This window comes from Camelus ferus, chromosome 25 (assembly GCF_009834535.1).
Source record: "Camelus ferus isolate YT-003-E chromosome 25, BCGSAC_Cfer_1.0, whole genome shotgun sequence".
Lineage (NCBI taxonomy): Eukaryota > Metazoa > Chordata > Mammalia > Artiodactyla > Camelidae > Camelus > Camelus ferus.
This window is the reverse complement of record NC_045720.1, coordinates 2265132-2288242: the sequence shown is the minus strand read 5'-3', so window position 1 is coordinate 2288242 and position 23111 is coordinate 2265132. Positions and strand designations below refer to the sequence as shown.

General features: G+C 48.7%; 1 protein-coding gene across 1 annotated transcript in view; it reads right to left on the bottom strand.

Annotated features, from left to right (window-relative positions):
• LOC102517316 (maestro heat-like repeat family member 5) overlaps positions 1-22606 on the bottom strand; it is a 62509-nt gene extending 39903 nt beyond the window's left edge. The window contains exons 1-7 of the mRNA XM_032467548.1: positions 22542-22606; positions 12977-13158; positions 11142-11287; positions 10318-10446; positions 6475-6634; positions 5081-5133; positions 234-341 (exon numbers count right to left, since the gene is read on the bottom strand). Coding sequence (XP_032323439.1) covers positions 234-341; positions 5081-5133; positions 6475-6634; positions 10318-10446; positions 11142-11287; positions 12977-13158; positions 22542-22606 — 843 coding nt within the window. The remainder of the gene's footprint in view (positions 1-233; positions 342-5080; positions 5134-6474; positions 6635-10317; positions 10447-11141; positions 11288-12976; positions 13159-22541) is intronic.
• Positions 22607-23111: the final 505 nt, after the last annotated feature.

Here is a 23111-nt window from a genome sequence, read left to right as displayed (position 1 = left end):
TCGCCCTCCCTGGGCTCCGGCAGCCACCCTGCCCGCCCTGCTCTGGGACCATCAGCTCCCTGCTTGGTCGTGAAGCTTCAAGGGTGCGGCTTCAAGTCCTGCTGCCCAGGCCCTGCCCCTGTTTCTTTGGGGTCCCTCAGTTTCCTTCTGGGGCCTGATCTTGCTCTAGGCATACGTCCTGTGGACAGAGCCCCGGGCCTGTGCTGTGGGCAGCAGGGGTGCTTGTGGCCCACCTTCTCTGGGGGCTGCTCCTGGTGTATCTGGTTGGGCTTGGTCAGTGCCCCCAGCAGCTCCTTGGACCACGCATCTGTGTTCAGAAACTGGACCGACTTGATGGCTATCTGTGAGCAGATGGGCGTGGGCAGGGCTGAGCGGCCTCTCCCTCCATCCGGTGAGCTGGGAACCCGGCCTCCACCAGCCCTGGCGCAGCCCTGGCCACTCAGAGCCCTGACTCCACTGTCCTCTTGCCCCTTCCCCTCTTCTGAGGCTCCAGAGCCCGCTCTCTGATTTGTTTGCTAGCCTTCAGGTACAAGAAATTCATTTTTCAAGATTCACCTCCCTGGAGGTGTCCAAGGGGGAAACCTGGAAACTGGGAGCCTGACCATGTCCCCAGCACCAAGCCAGGGCTCAGCCATCAAAGATGCTCAGTGAGTGTCCGCTGAGGGTGGCCCCCCTAGGGTGTGGATGCTGGTGGGGGCTTGTCCGGTTTGCCCACAGCTGTCTCTCCAGCACCTAGGACAGCGCCTGGCAAGTAGCTGACACTCTGTTAATAAAGGAGTGAATCAAATACATGAAGGAAACATCTCTAAACATACAGTGCTGTTGCATGTTCCAGCAAGTTCGCTCCTCTTTTTCTGCTACGGTTTTTATTATTTCATTTCTTCTGCCTGGTTTCAGTCGGACAGGCTGTTCCTTCGCTAGTTTCCTCAGGTGGACGAGCCAGTCATTGACTTTCGGTATCTGGGGAGGGAATTGGTCTACCTGGTACAGGCTGTTTCCAGTTGGAGGCTCTTATGAACAAGGCTGCCAGGAACATGCTTGTATGTGTAATTTTGTGTACAAATGGTTCATGCCTCTGGGGTCAGTACCTAAGAGTGGAATTGCTGAGTCATGTGTTTCCCTTTATGAGAAAATGCCAGTTTTCCAAGGCGGTCTCACCCGCCCGCGAGCGGCGCGCCTCCCTGCCAGCTTGGTGGGTCGTCCTCCCTCCTCTGAGTTCCGTCTGTGGGACGGTGGGGGCAGCTCACCGCGTTTTAAGTTGGCATTTCCCTGAGGATTCAAGCTGCTGACCACTGTTTCTTTGGCTGATTGGTCATTCATGTCTTGCTCTGCGACGTGCCTGTTTAACCCTTTTGTTCACTTTTGCAGCCGGGCCGTTGTCGCTTCCTCACCGAGGTGTAGGACGTTCTCCATTTACTGACGACACACTCCCTTGGCAGATATGCTTACTGTGGCCGTGGCCATTTCCTCCATGTCTGTTGGCTTTCCTTTTTTTTTTTTTTTTTTTCTTTCCTCACTGTGTTGTTTGATGAGCAGATGCTTTACTTTAGATGAAATTAAATTTATCCATCTTTTCCTTTTTATGATGACTGCTTTCTGGGTCCTAAGAAATATTTACCTAACCCAAGGTTGGCAAGACTTTCCTCTGTGTTTTCTTCTAGAAACTTTTTTTGTTTTCATTTTTATATTTAGGCCTTGATTCCATCTGAAATTAATTTTTGTGAATGGTTCAAGGTAGGCATCAAAGTTCTTTTTTTTCCTCCTAGATATGCAATTGTTCCAGAACCATTTGTTCAAAAGACTTTCCTAATTGCATTGGTACCTTTATTCAAACTAACTAACTAACTAACTAACAAACAAACAAACAAACTGACTACATATGTGTGGTTTTATATTGGAGTTTCTATTCTGTCCACTGATGTATTGGTTTAGTCTCTCTCAACTCCTCGCCGTCTGGTTGGCTGTAGCTATATAGTAAATCTTAAAATCAGGTAGAATAATTCTCACAACTTTGTTCGTTTTCAAGACTGTTTTAGCTGTTCTAGGTCCCTTGAAATTTCCATATAAAATTTTAATATGTAGATTATATTTAACTTTATAATAAAGTCTATTGGGATTTCATTGGCATTGCACTGAATCTATAAACCAATTTTGGGGGAAATGACATCTTAACATTATTGACTCATTTTACCCATGATCATATATCTCCATTTATTTAGGTTTTCTTTAATCTCTTTTTGCAAAGTTTTGTAAAGATCTTGCATATATTTTGGTAAATTTATCTTGGAGTCTTTTATGTTTTTAATGCGGATGTGTCATTGTTTTTTTTTTTGAACTTTGTTTTCCGGCTGTTTGTATTAGTATCTAGAAATTCAATTGACATTTGCATATTGATTTTGTATCCTGAGATCTTGCTAAAGTCAATTATTAGTGATTAATATTTCTAGCATTAAAGAAAACTTTTGCGAGATTTCCTGTGTATGCAGTTATGTTGTCTGCAAAGGAAGCTGGGTTTACATTTTCCATTGCAATCTGTATGTTTTTTTCCCCCTTCCTCTTACCTTACTGCAGTGGTTAGGACTTCAGTGCAATGTTGACCAGAAGTGGAGAGATGGACATCTTTGCCTTATTCTAGTCTTGGTGGGCAGGTTCATCACTATGTTAGTTGTAGCGTTTTATTTTTCTCTTTTTATTTTTTTAAACATTTTTTATTGAGTTATAGTCATTTTACAATGTTGTGTCAAACTCCAGTGTAGAGCACAATTTTTCAGTTATACATGAACATACATACATTCATTGTCACATTTTTTTTCCACTGTGAGCTACCACAAGATCTTGTATATATTTCCCTGTGCTATACAGTATAATCTTGTTTATCTATTCTGCATTTTGAAATCCCAATCTATCCCTTCCCACCCCTTGCCCCCTTGGCAACCACAAGTTTGTATTCTATGTCTATGAGTCTATTTCTGTTTTGTATTTATGTTTTGTTTTTGTTTTTGTTTTTTTTTTAGATTCCACATATGAGCAATCTCATATGGTATTTTTCTTTCTCTTTCTGGCTTACTTCACTTAGAATGACATTCTCCAGGAGCATCCATGTTGCTGCAAATGGCGTTATGTTGTCAGTTTTTGTGGATGAATAGTATTCCATTGTATAAATGGCCAATGATTTCATTAATCATATCTATTAATGAAGCCTCCAAAAAACCCCAAAGGACTGGGTTCTGAGAGTTTCCAGGTCGGTGAACATGTGCAAATTTTTTGGTATATTGCTGGATTTATTTTGCTAACATTTTGTTAAAGATTTTTGAGTCCATCCTCATGAAGAACACGGTCTATAGTTTTCTTGTAATGTCTTTTTCTGACTTTGGTGTCAGAGTTGTGCTGGCTGCATAAAATGATTTAGGAAGTGTTCCTTCTATTTTCTGAGAGAATCTGTATAGAATCGGTATTATTTCTTCCTCAGCTTGTGACAGAATTAACCAGTGAAGCATCCGGGCACAGAGCTTTCTTTGTGGGAAGGTTTTTAACTATGATTCCAATTTCTTTGCTGCAGGACTACTCAGACTTTCTGTGTCTTCTTGGGTCAGTTTTGTTTGTGCTTTCTAGGGGATTTGTGGATTTCCAGGGAATTAGACTGCCTAATTTGTAGGAATCATTTTATTATCACTCCATGTCCAAATATCTTTTCTGATATTTAATATTTTTTTATTTTCTTGATCAGCCTATCAAGGAGGTTACCATTTTATCAGTTTTTGAATACCCGACTTTTGGCTTTATTCTCTGCTTTTCAAAAATCTCTCTATTTTTTGTCTGTTTAAAAAATTTCTTTGATTTCTACTCTAGTTTCATTATGTCCTTCCTTCTATTTACTTTGGGCTTTGTTGCTCTTTTTTGGGTGGCTTCTTAAAGTGGAAGTATAGGTAACAGTTTTTATACTTTTCTTCTTTCTAACATGGGCATTAAAATATAGATTTCTTTCTAAGTGTTGCTTTTGTTGAGCCCCACAGATTTCCACAGGGCGTACTTTCTTTATCACTCAATTCAGAACCTTTCCTCATTTCCCTCGTGATCTCGCCTTTGCTCCGTCGGCTGCCTGGAAGCGTGTTGTCTGACTGCCAGAAACGCGGGATTTTCCGGAGTGTCCTTCTGCTGTTGACCTCTAATTTATGTTCTGGTCCCAGAATGTGCTCTGGTTGATTTCAATCCTTTTAAATTTATTGAAACTTGATATACGGCCCAGCAAATGATCTGTCTTGGTGAATGCTCTGTTTACATTTGAAAGGAATGTCAATTAGATCAATCGGGTTAATTACATTGTTCAAGTCTTCTGTATCCTTAGTGATTTTCTGTCTCATGTTTCTGTTAATTACTTGTGTGGCTGCTGCTGGTGGCGGCGGCACTATTTCTCCTAAATGCCATGGAATTACTACTGCCTGCTGCTACCATGCGGCGACAATAACTAACACGTAGCGAGGGCTCCTGCCTGTCCCGCGGTGACAAACGCTTTACACGGGTTGTTTCCTGTCATCTCACAGCAAACATTTGAGCTGGGGACTTATATCCCCACTGACATAAGAGGAAACTAAGGCACAGAGAGGCAAAGTAGGTCACCCAGGTCACACAGCTGTGACTGGCTGAACCTGGACTTGAACCCAGGCATGCCAGGGCCCCATGTCCCTGCTCCCAGCCGTGAAAGCCCTTCACGTGGGGCTTCAGTGCAGGCCAGCGTCCTTCTTCTTTCCCTGCTCTCAGACCTGGCCTCTGCAACCTCTCTGGGCCTTCAGTGCGAGGGGAAGGGCCTTGTGTGTGCTGGACAGTTGTTCTGTGCCAGGTGTCTAGAGACCTCTCCGCAGGGACCAGTCTCATGACTGTGGTCAAGTGTCTCCCCTCCAAGCCTGTCTGCTTATCTGTAACAGTGGGCCTCTCCCTCCCTTCCCTCCCCCCTCCCTCTCCTCCTCCCTCCTCCCACCTCCCAGGGCTGCGCAGGTGCCCTCCCACGTTGGCTTGCTGCCTGCTGCCCTGTCGCCCCCCATGGTCCCCGCAGAGGGCCCTGGTGGCCAGGCTCTCTCCTTACCCGGGCCAACTGCTCTTCCCAGCATGCCTTCTCTCCCTCCTTGAATAGTTCCTCTGTGGAAGGGAGGCAGGGGCTCACTGGAGGCCGGACCCAATGTCCACGGCCAGGGCTGGGCCTTGGGCTCCGTCTCCCCCACCCCTGGGACAGGACTGAGTCAGGGTGAAGCTGTCCTGCCTCTACCCATCCTGGGTCCATGGGGGACGTGGGCTTGGAGGATGGTGGGCTGGACTTGGCTTGGGGTACAGAGAGCTGGGCTGGAGTTTGTGGCCTGCCACCTTTGCTGTGTGTGACTTCAGACTGGCCACGTTCCCTATCTGGGCCTCAGGCTCACCAATGGTGAATGGAGGGTTCCCTCTAGTCATGGTCACTTGGGATGTGCTGGGGTCTCCTCAGGGGTGGGAAAATGAGGCTCAGAGAGGGGAACATGGGGAGGCTGGAAAGCTTTTATGGAACTTTGGAAACCCAGTCTCAGAGGGAGGGGCTGCTTACCAACTCCTCCTCAAGGCCCCGAGGTGTAGACCCACCATTCCCTCCTCAAACTCCTATTATCCGTCAAGGCATGGCTCAGACTTGGCTGCCTCCTCCAGGAAGCCCTCCTTGATGGCCACCAGGGCAGCCCAGTACCTCCCCAGCTGGGCAGCAGTGAGCTCAGCTCATGCTTGTGAATGAATGAATGAATGAATGAGCAACTAACACAAATTGGCCCTTGGCTCCCTGGCGAGTCTGTGGGCTCCGGATGGCAGGGCCAGGCATGTTTTGAACACTTAGTGTTTATTGTCTTGCATTAGGTGAGCCCTCCTCCTGGCAGGACCCCTCCCCATCAGTCCTTCCTCAGGGTCCTCAGAGACCCCAGGTGTCCAGACCTCTCAGTGACTCAGAGGCAGCAGCCACTGAGGAGCCACTGAGACCAGGACCCCGCACGCCTGTGATGTGCTGCCAGGTGACCTGGGCCTGTCACACGGCCTCTGTGAGCTTGGTCTCCCTGTCTGCCGGTGATCCAGGGGGAGGACCACGCGGCAGTGCTGGACTGCCTCCTGGACCCTCTCGCTCTGTCCTGGGTCTGTCCAGGCCTGTCGTTGAAGTGCTGGCAGCAGGGGCATGGGCTAGCTGGGACTTGCAGCACAGCTGGCCGCTGGTGTCCTATCCTGGGGGTCCCGACATGGCCCAGGCCGGCCGAGGGGAGGTGGGCTGTGGGCACGCTCGGGCCACAGCCCATTGCCTCTGGCATGAAGATGCTTCGCTGCTATGCAGCCGATGCTCGGTCCTGTGTGTGTCCTGCGGGGCAGCAGCCCTGCTGAGCCCCTCCCTAAGTCTTTCTCTATGACTGGCCCCACCCTGCCCTGCTGGCCTGGGGCCAGAGGGTGGCCAAACCCAGCCCCAAGGGCAGGACATACCGTTAGAGGTCAGGATGCCCATCACGTAGAGGAGGCTGCGGTGCGGGAAGATGCCCGTCAGGACCTCGGACTCCAGGTGCTGGGCCACCACCCGCCACGAGTGCTTGCAGACGGCCAGCAGCACGTTGCTGGCCGCGTCCTGGTACGCCTCCTCCAGCTCCTGGGAGGGGGCAGAAAGGAAGAGTGGGTGTTCACACCGGGCCTTGGCGTCTCACACGCGGTCCAGTTGGGTGGGCAGGACAGCTCCTGTCAGCTCAGTTTTTGGATAGAAAGCTGAGGCTGAGGAAGCCCGGTACACAGAGCTGGCCGGTGAAGCTCAGGTTCAGCCTCAGGACTCAGGACTGCACTTGACTGTCAGCATTCCTGGTCCCCTGACCGCTCCAGAAACCCACCGTCATTCCTCCTGCTTCTGAGCCTTGACACGGGTCTCTCTCACCCGTCTATCCAGATCCCAGCCCGCTTTCCACGCTCACTGCAAGGCCCGCACTCAGGAGGTGCGGCCTGAGGGCTCTAGCCGGTGGCAGCTCTTCCTCAGCCCTTGGTGGCTCAGGACACTGCCATGTCCTTTGAGTCTCAATCAGCAGAGACTCAGAACCAGAGTCTACGCTTCTGTCCCAGGTTCTCTGGCCTAAGGGGTCAGAGTGTCAGCTGCTTGGGGGCAGAGGCCCAGCTGGCCAGTCCCCCGACCCTCCCTGGACCCTGGCCAGGCCACCGCCGGCTATGAGAAGGGTGCCCTCGGGGGCCTGGCTCTGTGTTGCCACAGGCAGCGCTTTCCTCAACCGGTGTGCTGGAATTTCTTTTGCTCTTGCTGCGGTTCTGAGTCCCCGTTCTCCGTTTCTCAGTGGGAGCCAACAGGTGAGTTCTATAACTGTTGGTGTGAGGGAGGCGCCTGGGCTGAGGCTGGGCGTCTGCCCTGCATTTGGTGGCATCTAAAAGTGAGGGGGTCTCTGGTCCCTCCCTAAGCGCCCTGGGATGCTGTTTGAATCATCGAATGAAATCCTTACATCATTTATAATGTATTGAAAGGGTGAATGTGATGGCTTCTTATCAAGATGGTGGATTGAATCTGATTTTGCTCTTCCAAAAAAAAAAAAAAAAAAAAAAAAAGACCTCAACTACACTATCTTTAGGAGATTTTTAAAAAGGACAATAGCGACCATGTTCTGAAGCCGGAAAGCAGGAGGGGGAGAACTCTAAGCGGGCAGTGGGGCGAGCTGAGAACCAGTCCGCCTGCACGGCACACTCTCCCTTTGTTTGCTGGAGACCCTGAGGGCCGCGTCTCCCAGGTGTGTGCAGCTGGGGAGGCGGGCTGAGGGGAAGGCGGCTTAGGAGGCAGTCAGGTGCTCGGACGTGTCCCCACTCTGCACACCTGGAGAGGCCAGGCTTGCACGCACGGGGGCAGACACTTCCGGGGCCAGGGCCTCCGTGGTGCTGCCTGTGGCCGGCCCAGGATCAGGGTCTTCTCTGGGAGATGTGGACGGTCCAGGAGGAAAGACACGGGGGAGGCGGCGTGGGGACCACAGCTCTAGAGCGGGCGCCCAACCCATCACCCGGCTGTGTGCTCAGACCGCCTTACTCACCCTAACCGCAGGCACACGGCCACGCAGAGAAGGCCGCGGACTTGGGAGGGGCTAAAACCACACCCCAAGCCGCAAACCTGGTGAAACCCAGAGAAAGGCACTTGGAAGAAAGAGGCCCATCAGAGAGATGAAACTTGAAGAAAACAGTCTTTTCAACGTCCTGAGAGATAAGGCACTGCGTCCGTGAAGCTGCAAACAGGATGAAACGGGAACGTTCCAAGAACAGAAATCAAGATCTCTTGAAAGTAAAAGGCTCGCAGGCATGCACGGAAAGCTCAGTAGAAGGTTTGGAAGATCACAGATCTTCAGAGAGTGAACAAAGGGCGGAGAGACAGGAGAGAGAGGCGAGATGATGTTAGAAACCGTTGAAAGTCCCTCACCTGAGTGTCAGGCTTTCCCGGAGCCCAAGACAGAGAAACACAGGGACAATGTTATCAGCGAGTTAAGTCAGCGTTTCCCAGAAGGAAAGGACCGAAGCAGCCGGACTGCAAGGCTGCAGGACCGCCACCCCGCACAGCGGTTAAAGCAGCCCTGAGCCAGGCAGGCGCTGGGGATCACAGAGCGCAGGACGCCGGTGCCGCGAGCCGCCGGCACAAAGGCAGGTGCGGGTAAAGGAGCGGCATTCAGAGCTGCTCTGGAGTCCCTGCGGTGTCACCAGGGGAAGGAGGACAAGATGACAGCGATCAATGGCACGTAGTCCCTGGGAAACGGAACGGAGGAATTTGCAGAAAGGCACGGTCTCAGGACTGTACTTCCCAAGCAAGCTTTCCCAGGGACCTACTGGAGGCAGCGTCTCAACACAAGAGAGTAAATCAGGAAGGGGGAAGGCTTGGGTGCAGGAGGTGGGGTCCCTGGAGGGAAGAGACAATGGCGGTCCCAGCCTGGCCTCCAGATCCTGAGATGCCGGAGGATGTGCTTTGCCGGCCTTGATCTGGGTGGTGATGCACCCGCTCTCTCCTGTGAGGCCCGGACCGACCCACAGAAGACCTGCCGCCCCTCACTGGAGAGCCGGTGTGCGCTGTGGTGTGTTTAGGAGCAGAGAGTGCAGAGCAGCCTGGCCTCGGTGCCCCGTGTGCCCCGGCCCTGCCGCAGGCTGTCCCGGAGGGGCTCCAAGTCACCCAGACACTGGCGGCCTTTGCTTGACCTGTGGCCCCCGGCAGCTCGGGTCCCTTCCGTCCCTGGCCCACAGCTCCGTGTGGTTAGTAGGCTGTGAACTCCACGAAGATGCCTTGTACTTTTAAAGTATGCCTGATTATGTTTCACAACCGTGAGTGAAAAGCTTTTTAAAATTAAAAAAAAAAAAAAGAACGTTAGGAGGAACACACGCAGGGCACGTATGGACCTTGTTCCCTGCTTTTCCCTGCTACCCGCACTGCAGTGGCCCACGATGTCTTTGAGGGGAGCGTGGGGGCTCGCCACCGCTGCTGGTGGCCAGCTGGGCAGTTACTGCAGGGAAGTGTCCTAAAGTCCTGGAGCCTCGGTCCCTCCAGCTTCAAAAGGGGGTCACGAACCTCCGGTGGGAGGGCTAAATATGCCTGTTCCCGCTTTGTGGGGGTGGTGGCTGGGGCTCCTTCCACAGTGATAACCTTGGTGACAGTCACCGCTCTCCGACCACAACTTGCCCCGTGTTTATTACCGAGTCCACCAGGGGCATCCCTGGGTACTCTGTCTAAATAAAGGCTGCTGGCCCTCGAGTCCCTGGAGGAGAAGTCAGCCTAGACGGTTGCTGGGCCCCTGGCAGCCTTGACCGCTGTAGGGGCAGGGGCGGCAGGGGACATATGGTTCAGTGGCAAACCTGTGGTCTCCATCAGGTGGAGACCCAGAGACAGGCAGCCCGGGGTTGAGTGACAGTCAGGGGAGGGGTGGGACGCACACGGGGTGTGGATGCAGCCATGGGAACGGTGCGGAAGGTGGTGGTGGGGGAACCCAGAGCCCACATCCAGGCAGGGACTTGCGTGGGAAAGGGCTCTGAATGCAGCCGACGCTGCCTCTTCCACCTACAGGCTCTGCGGCCTTAGACCAGCAATGTGCTCTCTGAGCGTCCCCTTTCTCATCTGTAAAGTGGGTGCATGGGGTTGTCCCTCTGAAGGGGCTCATGATAACACAATGAGAAGAGGGTCAGAATTGCTAGGTCCACCAGAAGGCTGGGCACTCCTGGCGTTATTTGTGTCCCGTGGGGCGGCTGCCTGCGTCCTCGGAAGCCCTTGGGGGAGCGGCCTCTTTGCTGGGGCAGGGGGTGGGGGTAGGGGTCGGGGGGGCCCACCGTAGACTTGGTCATGTTCTCCAGGGCCAGCTGCATGAAGGTGGTCTCCCAGGTCTCCTCCATGAAGTCGCTGGCTTCAATGACGCTCTCCAGGACGTGGAGCAGCCGGAGCTTGTGCCGTGTGGAGATCTGTGGGTGGCAGAGGACAGAGGCTCAGGGATCTGTCACGTCTAACCACAAGGGGAGTTGCCAGGGGAAGCATCGGTGGGGGACAGTGAGGGGGCCAGCGGGGAGTGTGGATGCATTTGGCCATCACCCAACAGCCATGTAGTGAACACCTACAATGTGCAGGCCCACGTAGTGAGCACCTACGACGTGCAGGCCCACGTAGTGAGCGCCTACGATGTGCAGGCCCACGTAGTGAGCGCCTACGATGTGCAGGCCCTGAGCTAGGTTTTGCAGAGATGGATGGATAAAACTTTGTCCCTATCTTCAGGGAACTGCTATGGGATTTTAAAAGCATTCCACCTGTTCATTCGTTCATTCATTCATTCATTCACTCACTCATTCATTAAAAAACCAGACAGCACTTTCCCCCAGTCATCCCCCCAACCATCCACCCCTCTGTGACTTGAAGCAATCACTTCCCTTCCCTAAGCCTTGGTTTCCTCATCTCTGGGGTCACATCTTATCATGAGGCCATCAGAGGACGGTCAACACGTGTTGGCCCACTTTTCTCCCTCCCCCTTGGCTCACTGGACCTATGAGGAGACTGACTGGCCCCGAAGCACAGAGCTGCTGCCTGGAGGAACAAGATTGGAGCCCACTTTGGAATCCAGCCCGCCAACCCCCGTGCCTGCCCCGATGGCCCAAGCAGCTCCCACCTCCGGGTTGTCTACAAAGTAGTCGTGGATGGTCCCCAGCACCAGGCTGGGGGCCTCGTGAGCCATGTGCGTGATTTTCTTGATGATGGACTTCCGGCGGAGGGGGTCTGAGCCGTTCAGGTCCCGGAGCATCTTGAAGCAGATGGCTAAAGCGGATGGCAAGGAAGTGTGAGGTAGGTGTGCTGTGGGAAGGTCACATTGTGCCAGCCGGGCTGGGTGGGCAAGGAACGGGTGGGGCTGGGAAGGGAAAGAGTGATCTGAAAATGAGGACTGCGGACCTGAACACATTAAGAAATCCTGGGCCTCCTGGCTGCTCAGGTGGTCCTTGTGGGGCTCCAGAGAGGATGAGAAGCGGGAATGCGTGCAGGGAATACATCCATGCTCACTCGTGCATGTTTCCACTCGCTCATTGACTCAATCTCCTTTTCATCTGAACGTTTATCCATTCATCTGTCATCCACCTATCCATCGCTCCTTTGTCCATCCACCCACACGTTCACCCGTATGTCCGTCTGTCCATCAGTCCATCTGTCTATGTAACTGCCTGCCCATCCTTAGGCTCATCCATCAATCCATCCAGTAATAAATTTATCCATCCAGCCACCCATCCATCTACCCACTATTCAGCCATTTAAAGAAACTGAACTATAGTTGATTACAAAGTTGTGTTAGTTTCAGGTATATAGCAAAGTGATTCAGTCATACACATATATTTTTCAGATTCTTTTCTGTTACAGGCTATTACAAGATATTGAATATAGTTCCCTGTGCTGTACAGCAAATCCTTGATGTTTATCTGTTATGTATATAGTAGTGTGTGTCTGTTTATCTCATACTCTTAATTTATTCCCCCCCCACCTCTTTGGTAACCATAAGTTTGTTTTCTATGTCTGTGAGCCTGTTTCTGCCTTATAAATAAGTTCATTACTTTTTAGATTCCACATATTAGTGATATCATATATTTCTTTCTCTTTCTGACTTAGTATGATAATTTCTAGGTCCATCCATGTTTGTGCAAATGGCAATATTTCATTCACTTTAATGGCTGAATACTATTCCATTCTATATACACCACATCTTCTTTATCCATTTATCTATCGATGGGCATTTAGGTTGCTTCCGTGTCTTGCCTATTGTAAATAGTGCTGCTTATTCATCTGTTTTAAAATTCATCCATCCATCCACCTATCTGTTCGTAAATTAATCAACCATCACTCTATCCCTCTGTCTATTCATTCCTTCATCCTCCATCCAGCCACCCAGCACTTAATGATGTCCATTCACTGTGTGGTCACAGGGCTGTGTGGGAGGCTCAAAGGGGAGTCAGGGCCCAGCTCTGTTCTGAAGGAGCCTCCAGCCTGTATCAGTGGGTTTTAGTTCTGTGAGAAGGTTGCATAAAAGGCCCTGGGCACACAGAGAGGGGAGGGGCTATATACCCTGAATAAGATGGAGGGACAGTCAGGACTGGCTTCTCAGAGGAGGTGGCAATTTAACCTTTCCTGGAATTATGAGGGCAAGGCATCCTTTGAATGAAAGAAAAAGCATCCCGATGAGGGCGCCAGGCCTTAACTGCGGTTCTCAGGTGTGAAAAGATGTTGGAGGAGCGCGGAGGGCGAGCTGCGGCAGAGAACTGTTTGGCTCTGGGTTTTGCCTCAGGAGGCATGAAGAGGCCAAGGAAGATGGGCAGGAGTCTCTGGTGACGCCCCCCAGGCCCCGGAGGGTAGACTTCCTCTGGCCCCACCCCCAGGACGCCTTCAGGTGGAGGGACATGATGGGATCGGCTGGAATTGGACCACCTGCCCCTGCCCCACCTAAGTCCTGGGGCCAGGGGTCACCTGCATTGTATGCTTCCTCCAAGAATGTCTTGTGCTCCTGGGGCACCAGGGCAGCCTGGCTGCTCTGTGACTTGCAGAGCAGGATAGTGGTGGGGTGCGTCTTTCTGTCCTTGCGGGCAGAATCCTGAGGCACCTTCATGAAAAACTGCTTCTTCGTGGATTCAGAGACGTGGGAGCAGATTCTGAAATGGAAAAGGGGTTCTGAGTGCATGCACCTGGGTGCCCTTGGGTATGTTCATTGATGCAGGTGTAGTAGACGCTGACAGTCACCCTGGTCTGGATGAGACTTGGCAACATCTTTCCATACACCCACCCTTCTGTTCAAGGGACTGGCTGAATCCTCAGAAGGGGGCAGGGGTCTGGAGGCCCCAGGGCCCTGCTTAGTGGGCAGCATCACCCATGGGCCTGGTTTCCCATCAAGTGTTGGTGGGACAGACGTGGCTGGAGGGATGTGGAGGGCTCAGGGTGTTCCATCCCCTGCTCCAGCTCTCACATTGACTTGGAGGAGCCAATCTTTTCAGGAACACACATGAGACTGCCCTGGCTACCCAGATATCATGCTGGGGGTCCTCAAGGGAGGTCGGGGAGCTGCAGGAGCAGGAGCCATGAAGCTGGGTGTGCAGAACCACGCCCCATCTGTGCCCCAGGCCCCACTATCCTGGTACTTCAGATGCTCGTGTGAGAGAGACACTGAGAAGGAATGTGTGGCAGGAAGGAAGGATGTAGGATCCCTTAAAACTGGTTTCCATCTCCTTCCTCCCTATGCCCTCTTTCCCTCCTCCTCTCCTGCTAGTTTGGGGGAAAGGATTCCTTCAGATGGTGTGCACTGCCATAAAGGGCCCCCAGAGGAGGCGTCCTTTATTTGGGGTAAATGTGGGTGCTGCCTTCCCACACCCCCCTCCAGCGCAGCCCCTGTGGCGGGCGGGCTCTTGCTCTGCCTGCTTCATGACTTCGTTTGCTTGTCTGCTCTCAGTTCCCGCTTTTCATGGGGGAGGCACGCTCTTTCTAGGTGCTAGCGATGTGACAGTGAGTAAGACAAACAACAAAGAGTCAACAAATTTCGTGGTGCACTATGTGGTGCAGCAGAAGGTGGTGTCTTAGCAGGAATAGCTGAGCTCTCTTAACATTGGAATATGAGATGTGTGTCAGATCATGCCACATGGAATCCTCCTGTGGTTCCCTGCTGCACTCAGAGAAGAACCCCAAATCCTGAATACGATGAAGATGACGCTGGTGTTTCCATCCAAGATGGAGTATCAAGGACCAGATTCACCCTCCTGCCTTAAATAACTGGAAAATTGAAACAAACACCCCCCCCCCCCCATCAAAACCATGAATATCAGACATTAGATGGCAAGCAGGGCAAACAGTGACTCCTGAGAGATGGAAACCAACAAGGCCAGCTCCCACTGCCGCCGCCTGCTGCCTGGAAAGTTTCTAATTTGCAGCACAGCAGGAGGGAACCCAAGAAAACCCAGTGGTCTCTTTGAGTCAAGGAAATGGAGGTGGAAGTTTGGGGATGCCAAAATGGCCAGAGTTTGCAGAAGAGTGATAAGAGAGGGCTGCATCAGGAGGGAATGCAAGTTCTGGAGGCTTTTCAGAGCCCCCGCCCCCCAAGCCTATATCTGCATGCTGATCAGTGCACGTGCAAAAAGAAACTGCCCAAAGGGAGAGGAGGGAACAGTCCTTGGAGCTCACACAGGCTGACGATTGTTCAGTTTTCATCAGTCAGAGCGGAAAACCTCGTAATCCACAGGATATTGGTCAGAGCACTGTGACTGGTATTCTCTCAGCAGTGGGGAAAAGTAACTCAGCCCTAGGCAAGAGTGCTTTGGCCTGCCCTGGAAAGGCCCAAGGCGCACCTCAAGAGGCCCAAACTGATTTTAAATAATTTAATTGCATCTCAGAACAAAGCTCAAAAATATTTAAAAAGTATGGCAATATCCAGAACCCAAAAAGGTAAGATTTGCGATGCCTAGCATTGCATCAAAACTTACCAGGCATGCAAAGGAAGCAAGAGAGTCTGACTCACCTTGAGGAGAAAAATCAGTGGGTCAGAATCAACACGCAAATGACACAAATGACAGAATCAGTAGGCAAGGACATGAGAAGGTATTATAATCATATTCCGTATGTTCAACATGGCAGATTAAAACATAAGCACACTGAGGAAAGACATGTAAAATATAGAAAAGGTGAAAAAAATACAATGTTTTTTATAATATATTTTTACTGAAGTATAGTCAGTTCACAATGTTGTGTCAACGTCTGGTGTACAGTACAAGACTTCAGTCATATAGGAACATACATATATTCATTTTCATATTCTTTTTAACCATGAGTTGCTGCAAGATATTGAGTATAGTTCCCTGTGCTCTACAGTACAAACTTGTTGTTTATTGGACTTTGTGAGAACCCTCCTGTACTTCAAAATGAGGCCCTCTGCCAGAGTTCCGTAGGTGTTCTGTGTGAGTCAGTGAGGCTGTAGATGTAATCCCTGGTGTATCTGTGGGACAGAGCAAGCTGTGGGTCTCTCTACTCTGCCAGCTTGGCTCCCCCCAAGATACTGGGTTTAAGATAAGAATACACAGGGTGAGTTTAACAGCAGAGTAGACATCATGGAAGCAGAAAGAAGTGAACTTGAAGCCACAACAGGAACTGTACAAACATGTAACACTAGTAGAAGGAAGACTGAAAAAAAAATGGAACAGAGCGTCAGCGAGCTGTGGGACAACTTCACAGGGCATAGTGCATGTTTAATTTGAGTTCTCACAGGAGAAATATTTGAAGAAATAATATCTGAAGTTTCCAAGTTAGTGAAAACTATAAATCCACAGATTCTGGAAACTCAGTGAGTCGCAAGCCAAAGAAAATGAAGAAAACTACACAAAGTCACATTGAAATAAATTTGCTTAAAACCAGTGATAAGAGAAAACCTTAAAAACAGCCAGAGAAGAAAAGACACATTTTATACAAAGGTATAAAGATAAGAAACAGAGTTATAAGAATAAGAATTAGTTCTTGTCGGAAACCATGCAAACCAAGTGACAGTGGAGCGACATTTTAAAACAGAAAATGAAAACAAAGGAAAAACAGAACAAAGAAGAGGCAGAGAAAACATATTACAAGTTGGTAAATTAAAACCAAGTCATGTCAATAATCACATTAAATGTAAATGATTTAAATACTGCAATCAAATAGCAGAGAGTGTTACACTGAATAATAAGCAAGATCAAATTGTATGCTGCCTATAAGAAACACACTAGAAATATAATAGACATAAATTAAAAAAAAAAAGAATGGGAAAAGATATAGCATGCTAACATTAATGTAAAGGAACCCAGAATGGCTATATTAATATCAGACAAAATGTGTCTTAGGGCAAATAATATAACTTGGGGATAAAGAAAATCAGTTCATAATGATAAAGGGGTCATTCATCAAGATGAGTAAATGACTGTTAATATTCATGAACCTTGTAACAGAACTTCAAAATACATGAAGCAAAAGAGATAGAACCAAAAGGAGAAATATCTGACATCAACAATCATACTTGATTTCAACATCTGTCTCTCAAAATTTGATAAAGTAGACAGATAATTAGTAAGGCTGTAGAAGACCTGATCAACACTCTTAACCAATGTAATCTAACTGGCGTTTTTGGAACTCTCCAGCTAACAACAAAAGAGCACACATTCTTTTCAAGTGCACGTGGAATATTTACCAAGAATGACCATATTCTGAGCCATAAAAAGTCTCAGTAAGTTTAAAAGGATTCAGATAAAACAAAGTATCCCTCTGAACACAGTGAAATTAAGTTAGAAATCAACAGAAAGGTGGAAATCCCCAAGCACGTGGAAGTTTAAGAAACGCATTTTAAAATAATGCTTAGATCAAGAAGAAATCAAAAGAGAAAGTAAAAAGTATTTTGAACTGAAGGAAAATGGAAACACAACATATCAAAGTGCAGCTAAAGCAGTACTTTGAGGGAAATTCATAACATTAGAATTTATAGTGTTAGAAAAGAATAAAGGTTTGAAATCAATGACCTAAGCTTCCACCTTAAAAGCTAGGAAAAGAAGAGCATATTAAACCCAATGAAAGGAAATAATAAAAAGTAAAACAGAAGTCAATGAAATAGAAAATAGAAAAATGACAGAGAAAAATCAATGGAACCAAACGCTGGTTCTTTGAAAAGGTGAATACACTGGATTAAGTTCTAGCAGTACTTATTTGGGTGAAAAAAGAGAAGATACAATCTCAGGAATAAGAGGAGGTACATCACTAAAGGCCCTGCAGGTGTTAAAAGAAGTTCGAGATGTGCAGATACTAACTACTGTATATAACATAGATGAGCAGCAAGTTTTTACTGCAGAGCACAGGGAACTATATTCAGTATCTTGTGACCTGTAACGGAAAAGAATATGAAAATGAATATATGTATGTATATGTATGACTGAGCTAGTATGCTGTCCACCAGAAATTGACACAACTTATAAACTGACTATACTTCAATAAAATAAAAGAATAATAAGGAACTAGTATGAACAGCTTTATGGCAATAAATTTGACAACTTAGAGGGAATGAACAAATTTCTTCTCTTTTTTTGGTTTTGTTTTATTTGTTTAGTGGGGAGGTAATTAGGTTTAGAGGAAGTACTGGGGATTGAACCCAGGACCTCATACGTGCCAGGCAAGTGCTCTACCATTTGAGCTATACCCTCCCCTCTAATTTCTCAAAGTCATAAAATACCAAAATTCACTCAAGAAGAATTAAATAACCAGAATAGCCCTTCATAGATGAAAGTTTGTTTAAAGAGTAAATTCTAAGAGTTCTCATCACAAGGAAAAAAACATTGATTTCTATTTCTTTAATTTTGTATCTACATGAGGTGAGGGATGTTCACTAAACTTATTATAATCATTTCAAGACATATGTCTATCAAATCGTTGTGCTGTTCATCTTCAACTCATGCAGTGCTGTGTGTCAATTATATCTTTCAAAAACTAGAAGGAAAAAATAACCAGATTAGCCTTACATTTATGATAAAAATCAAATTTGTAGTTGAAAATCTACCCACAAAGAAAACTTTAGACCCAGAAGGCTTCACTCTTGGCCTCTACAGAGCATTTAAGGAGGAAAATATATACTACAGAAATCTTCCAGAAAGCTGAAGGCTTATTCAGCAAGGTGAACATTACGCTGACAGCCGAACCATTCAAAGACATTACAAAGTTTCTTAACATAAGAACCCAAGAGATGCAGAGGTGTTCATCCATCATGACCAAGTGGGGCTTATCTGAGGAATACGAGGCTGGTTGAACATTTGAAAATCAATCAGCAAATGTAATCCACCATGTTGGTAGATGAAAGAAGGAAATCATACAACCATCCCAATAGATGCAGAGAAGCATTTGACAAAATTCAACATCCATTGACAATAAAAGCAGGAATTAAGGGAACTTCCTTAATCTGACAGAGAGCATGCAGAAAAATCTTGCAGCTAATATCACACTTAATGGTGAAAGACAATGTCTTCCACATGCCTGGGAATGAGGCAAAGATGTCCGCTCTCACCACTCCTATGCGATATTGTACTGAGGGCTTGCTTAGTCCACAGAAAAAGCTAAGGACATAAATTAAAAGCATACAGACTGGAAAGGAGTATCATGTTTGTAGAGGGCAGTATTACCTAAATAGAAAATTCCAAAGAATCTAAAAAAAAAAAAAAAAAAAAAAAACCTGCTAGAACTAAAAAAGTGAATTCAGCTAATTTGCAAATTTAAAGTCAGTATACAAATATCAGTCATGTTTCTATATACTAGCAATGAACAACTGAGAATTAAAACACAAACGCTGACATATATAAGAGCATGAAAGGTCATGAGATATTTAGGTATAAGTCTATCAAATAATTGCAAGGCCCATATAATGTGAAGTAGAAAATATTGATGAAAGAAGTCAGGACTTCAATAAGCAGAGCGACATACCACGTTCACAGACTGGAAGACTCGATATTGTTAAGATGTCTGTTTTCTCTAGATTTATGTAAATATTCAACGTAATTCCAATCAAAATCCCAGCGGGATTTTAAAAAAATAGTAACCAATAAGTCATTTCTAAAATTTATATGGAAAAATAAAGAAATGAAGATAGCCAAACAATTCTGAAGAAGAACAAAATTGGGGGACTGACACAATTGATATGAAGATTTCCCATAAAGCTATAGCAATAAAGACCGTGTGATACTGATGAAGGCACAGAAATACAAATAAATGGAACAAAACAGAGTTCTGAAAAAGACCCACATATATAAGGCAATTGATTTTTGATAAAGGTGCAAAAGCAATTCAATTAAGAAAGGATAGTCTGTTCAACAAACAGTGCTGCAATGATACACATGGGAAAGATAAACCCCAGGTTACACCTCACTATATACACAAATTAACTCAAAATAGATCATGGGCCTTAAAGTAAAACTTAAAATTCTAAAACTTGTAGAAGAAAATACAGGAGAGAATCTTCACGACGTTGAGCTGGACAAAGATTTCTTGGATGTGACACCAAAAGCGCTATCTATAAAGTAAAAACTTGATGCATAAATTCATCAGAATTAAGAACTTCTGCTTTTTGAAAGGCATCTATGAAAAATGTAAAGATCAGCCCTGGACTTGGAGGAAGAATTTGCATATCACACATCTGCTAAAGGACGGTTCCTGTAATATACAAATAACGCAGAAAACAAAACAAAACAAAACAGAACACAAACAACCTAACAAAATACAGGCGAAGGATTCAAGCAGACATTCCACTAAAAGAGGAAAGCAGATGGCAAACAAGCCCATAAAAACGGCTCGACATCGTTTCCCAGGAGGGAAACAAATTAAAACCACAGTGGGATGTCAGCACACGTCTGCCAGGGTGGGTACAATCAGAGGCAGCAGAAAACGCGCAGCGCTGGGGAGACTGCAGAGTGGCTGCGTTGCAGTCACTGCTGATGGGAATGGTGCAGCCAGCGTGGAGAGGAGTCTGACACTTTCTTAGAAAGTTAAGCCCACCTCCTCCTTCCGACTCAGCTATTGTACTTGGTGCAGCCAGCGTGGAGAGGAGTCTGTCACTTTCTTAGAAAGTTAAGCCCACCTCCTCCTTCCGACTCAGCTATTGTACTCCTGGGCGTTTACTGACAACTTACTTCACACAAAAATCTGTACACGTATGTTTACAGTGGCTTTAGAATAGCCCCAAACAGAAAGAAGTCCGAATGTCTGACTGGGGAATGCAGAAACAAGCTGTGTTACAGCCACAGAGCTAGTACTCAGTAGCAACAGGAAATGAATGACTGATCAACTGAGCGGGTGGAGGGTTCTTAACTGTATTATGTGCCCCAAAAGAAACCAGCCCCCCAAAGCCACGTCCTGTATTGCCCCAGTTTTACGACACTCTGAAAAGGTGAAACTCTACAGACAGCAAACAGATCAGTGCTTTCTGGGGTTGGGGGTGGCTGGAGGGTTGCCTACAAAAAGGGCATGGGGCATTTGGCGGGAGATGGAGTTGTTCCGTATCTTGTTTATGGTAGTGGATACATGACTGTATAAGTTTGTCAAAACTTGCTAAACAGAGTGAATGTTACTGTAGGTAAATAAAAAAGAAATACTGTAACTAAAAAATAAGACCAAAAGAAATATGAACAAAAATGAGCCTCCCCAACTCAGTCTCACTTCCTTCTGCACTTTCTTACACCACCCTAGCTGTAGCAAGCTCCTGCTGCTCCTCAGGGCACCAGGCGCACTCTACCTCAGGACCTTTGCACAGGCTGTTCCTTTGGTCTGGGGAACATCCTTCCTCCAGTGAGCTGCTTGGCTTAGTCCTTTGCTTCCTTCCAGTCTTTGCTCAATTGTTTCTTTCTTGATGAACTTCTTTAAAAATCACAACCTGACCCTCTCCCTGCACTCTCCACCCCCCTAAACCTGTCCACTTTTTAAATCCTTTTTTTCACCTTGTAACATATAATTTACTTTGCGATGTCTGTTGTATATTGGCTGTCTCCCCCACTGGAATGTTAGCTAGGAGGCAGGGCTCTTCATCTCATTTCCAGCTGTGTCCCTGACGCCTGGAACAGTGCCTGGTGCACTTAGCAGGTGCTCGACAAGTGTGTGTGGAATGAAAGGCAGAGCTATGTGTCCAAAGCAGGCCTCAGCCCCACCCTGATCTTCTGCATATAGCCCTGGGCCAGCCCTCCCAGCTCACTAGGATCCTGGTGGTCTGCCCCCTGCAGCCTCCACACCAGGACCCAGCTTCCTGAGCCCTTCGCAGGTTGATCCTGGACACGCTGTCCTCATGCCAACCTCATGAGATATTGGGACACAGAGAGGTTCAGTGACCTGTCCCAGGACACACAGCCTCTGCAGGACAGCTCCCATTCAGATCCGTCTGACTCCAAAGCCTGCATCCCAGGGATGGTCTCTGCTGGGGCTCAGTGCACACTCGACCCCTCCTGGAAGGCCCCCTCTTCCCACGGCCTCTCAGAAAGCCAGCCACTTCCCTGCTGCTCCTGGAGAGCCTGGCCTCCCTCTGTGCCCAGGAGGGAACTCGGGCTGGGCAGTGTTGGTCACAGCCTCAACCGAGATCGGTGTCCCACCCCGAGTCTGCATCCTGGCCCCATGGCGACCGAAACTGAATGTATTTTTAAAGACAGAAAAACGATAGGAACACAGTTAGCAAACAGCTGCAGGGGAGCGTTTTCTTGCCTTAGAAGTGATCCAAGGTGCGCCAGAGGGGGAGACAGGCCTGGCAGGCAGGCAGAAACCAGTGCAGACGGAGTAATTGTGCTCAGAGGCAGGCGCGCACCACTCCCTCTGGAGCAGCACAGCGATGGGCCCATAAGCCAGAACCCGACTTGGAACACCCCAGGGACAGCCCTGAGAGCTGGCCAGCCCGAGTCCCCGTGGAGCGCACCCAAGGCTAGGGGGCTGAGGAGGCAGTGGGGGGAGCCCACCGTTCAGCCTCCGACCTGACCTGCCACTGGACACAGGAGAGGGAGCTGCCCTTGCGTCTACCTGGGACACTGGGGACACAGGACAGAAGGCCAAGAGGAACCTTCCTTTGTGCATGTTCCTTGCATCTGCAAGGACACAGCTGCTGTGTCCTCTCCACTTTGCAGACAAAGAAGCAGAGGTTCAGGGAAGCAGGTGGGCAGTCTGTCCATCGTCCGTCCATCTGTCCACTCATTCACATGCCTCTGGTCCCCTCCAGCACTCAACAGCCACATGGTAGTGCAATGGCAAAGGCGGCGTTGGAATTCGGGTCCCTCCTTCCCCCCCTGTCCCCCCGCCTCCTTTCCACCAAGTCAAGGGCTGCCTGGGGGTGGGAGCCCAACCCCAATCCCGCCCCCCCCCCCAAGTGGCTACGGGCTCCAGGACCCCTCCCTCCTTGGCTCAGGGCCTGGGGGGTCAGGCCCTGGCTGCCCTGCAGGGAGGCGCTCTCCTGGGAGACAGCATCGGGGGGTCCCCTCCTGGGCTCCCATGGGCCTCTGCCTGGCCCTGGGCTGGCCTGGGGTCCTGGTACCTGGCTGAGGAAGTCCTGTCAGCCATGGCATGGCTGTGTGGCTTTTCTGAATGCTGCCCATCCATGCTGGGGTGTGGTTTGGAGATGCAGCCAGCTCTGTCCTCATGCCTGGAGGGTCAGCCCTATCGCTGGTCACCCCTCCCCCACTCCAGCCAGCCCTGACCTCACCCCTGAGGTCACAATGGTTCCAGCACCCAAGCCAGCTTTCCAGGGACAGTGCTGTAGAAGCAGACACCGTGCTCTGGGCACAGCACGTGTGTGCGTGTGTACTTATGTCCACAGTGTGGCCTTGGGCCCAGCCCCTTAACTCTGGTTCCCAGTTGTCTCCCACCGGACACCTGCAGAGGGCAGCTGGCCCCAACCGACCCCTTGACTGCACCTTATGAGACCCCCTGAGGCACAGGACCCAGTTGACCCATGCTTGGCTGCCCGACCCAAGCAGCTGTGAGGCAGTGAAAGTGTGTGGTCTTAAGTCACTAAGTCCGGAGTTTGTTACAAAGCAATAGATAACTAACACATGCTCTGTGCCAGGGAAGACGTGGAGAGCGAGGATTCTGGACGCCCTCCCAG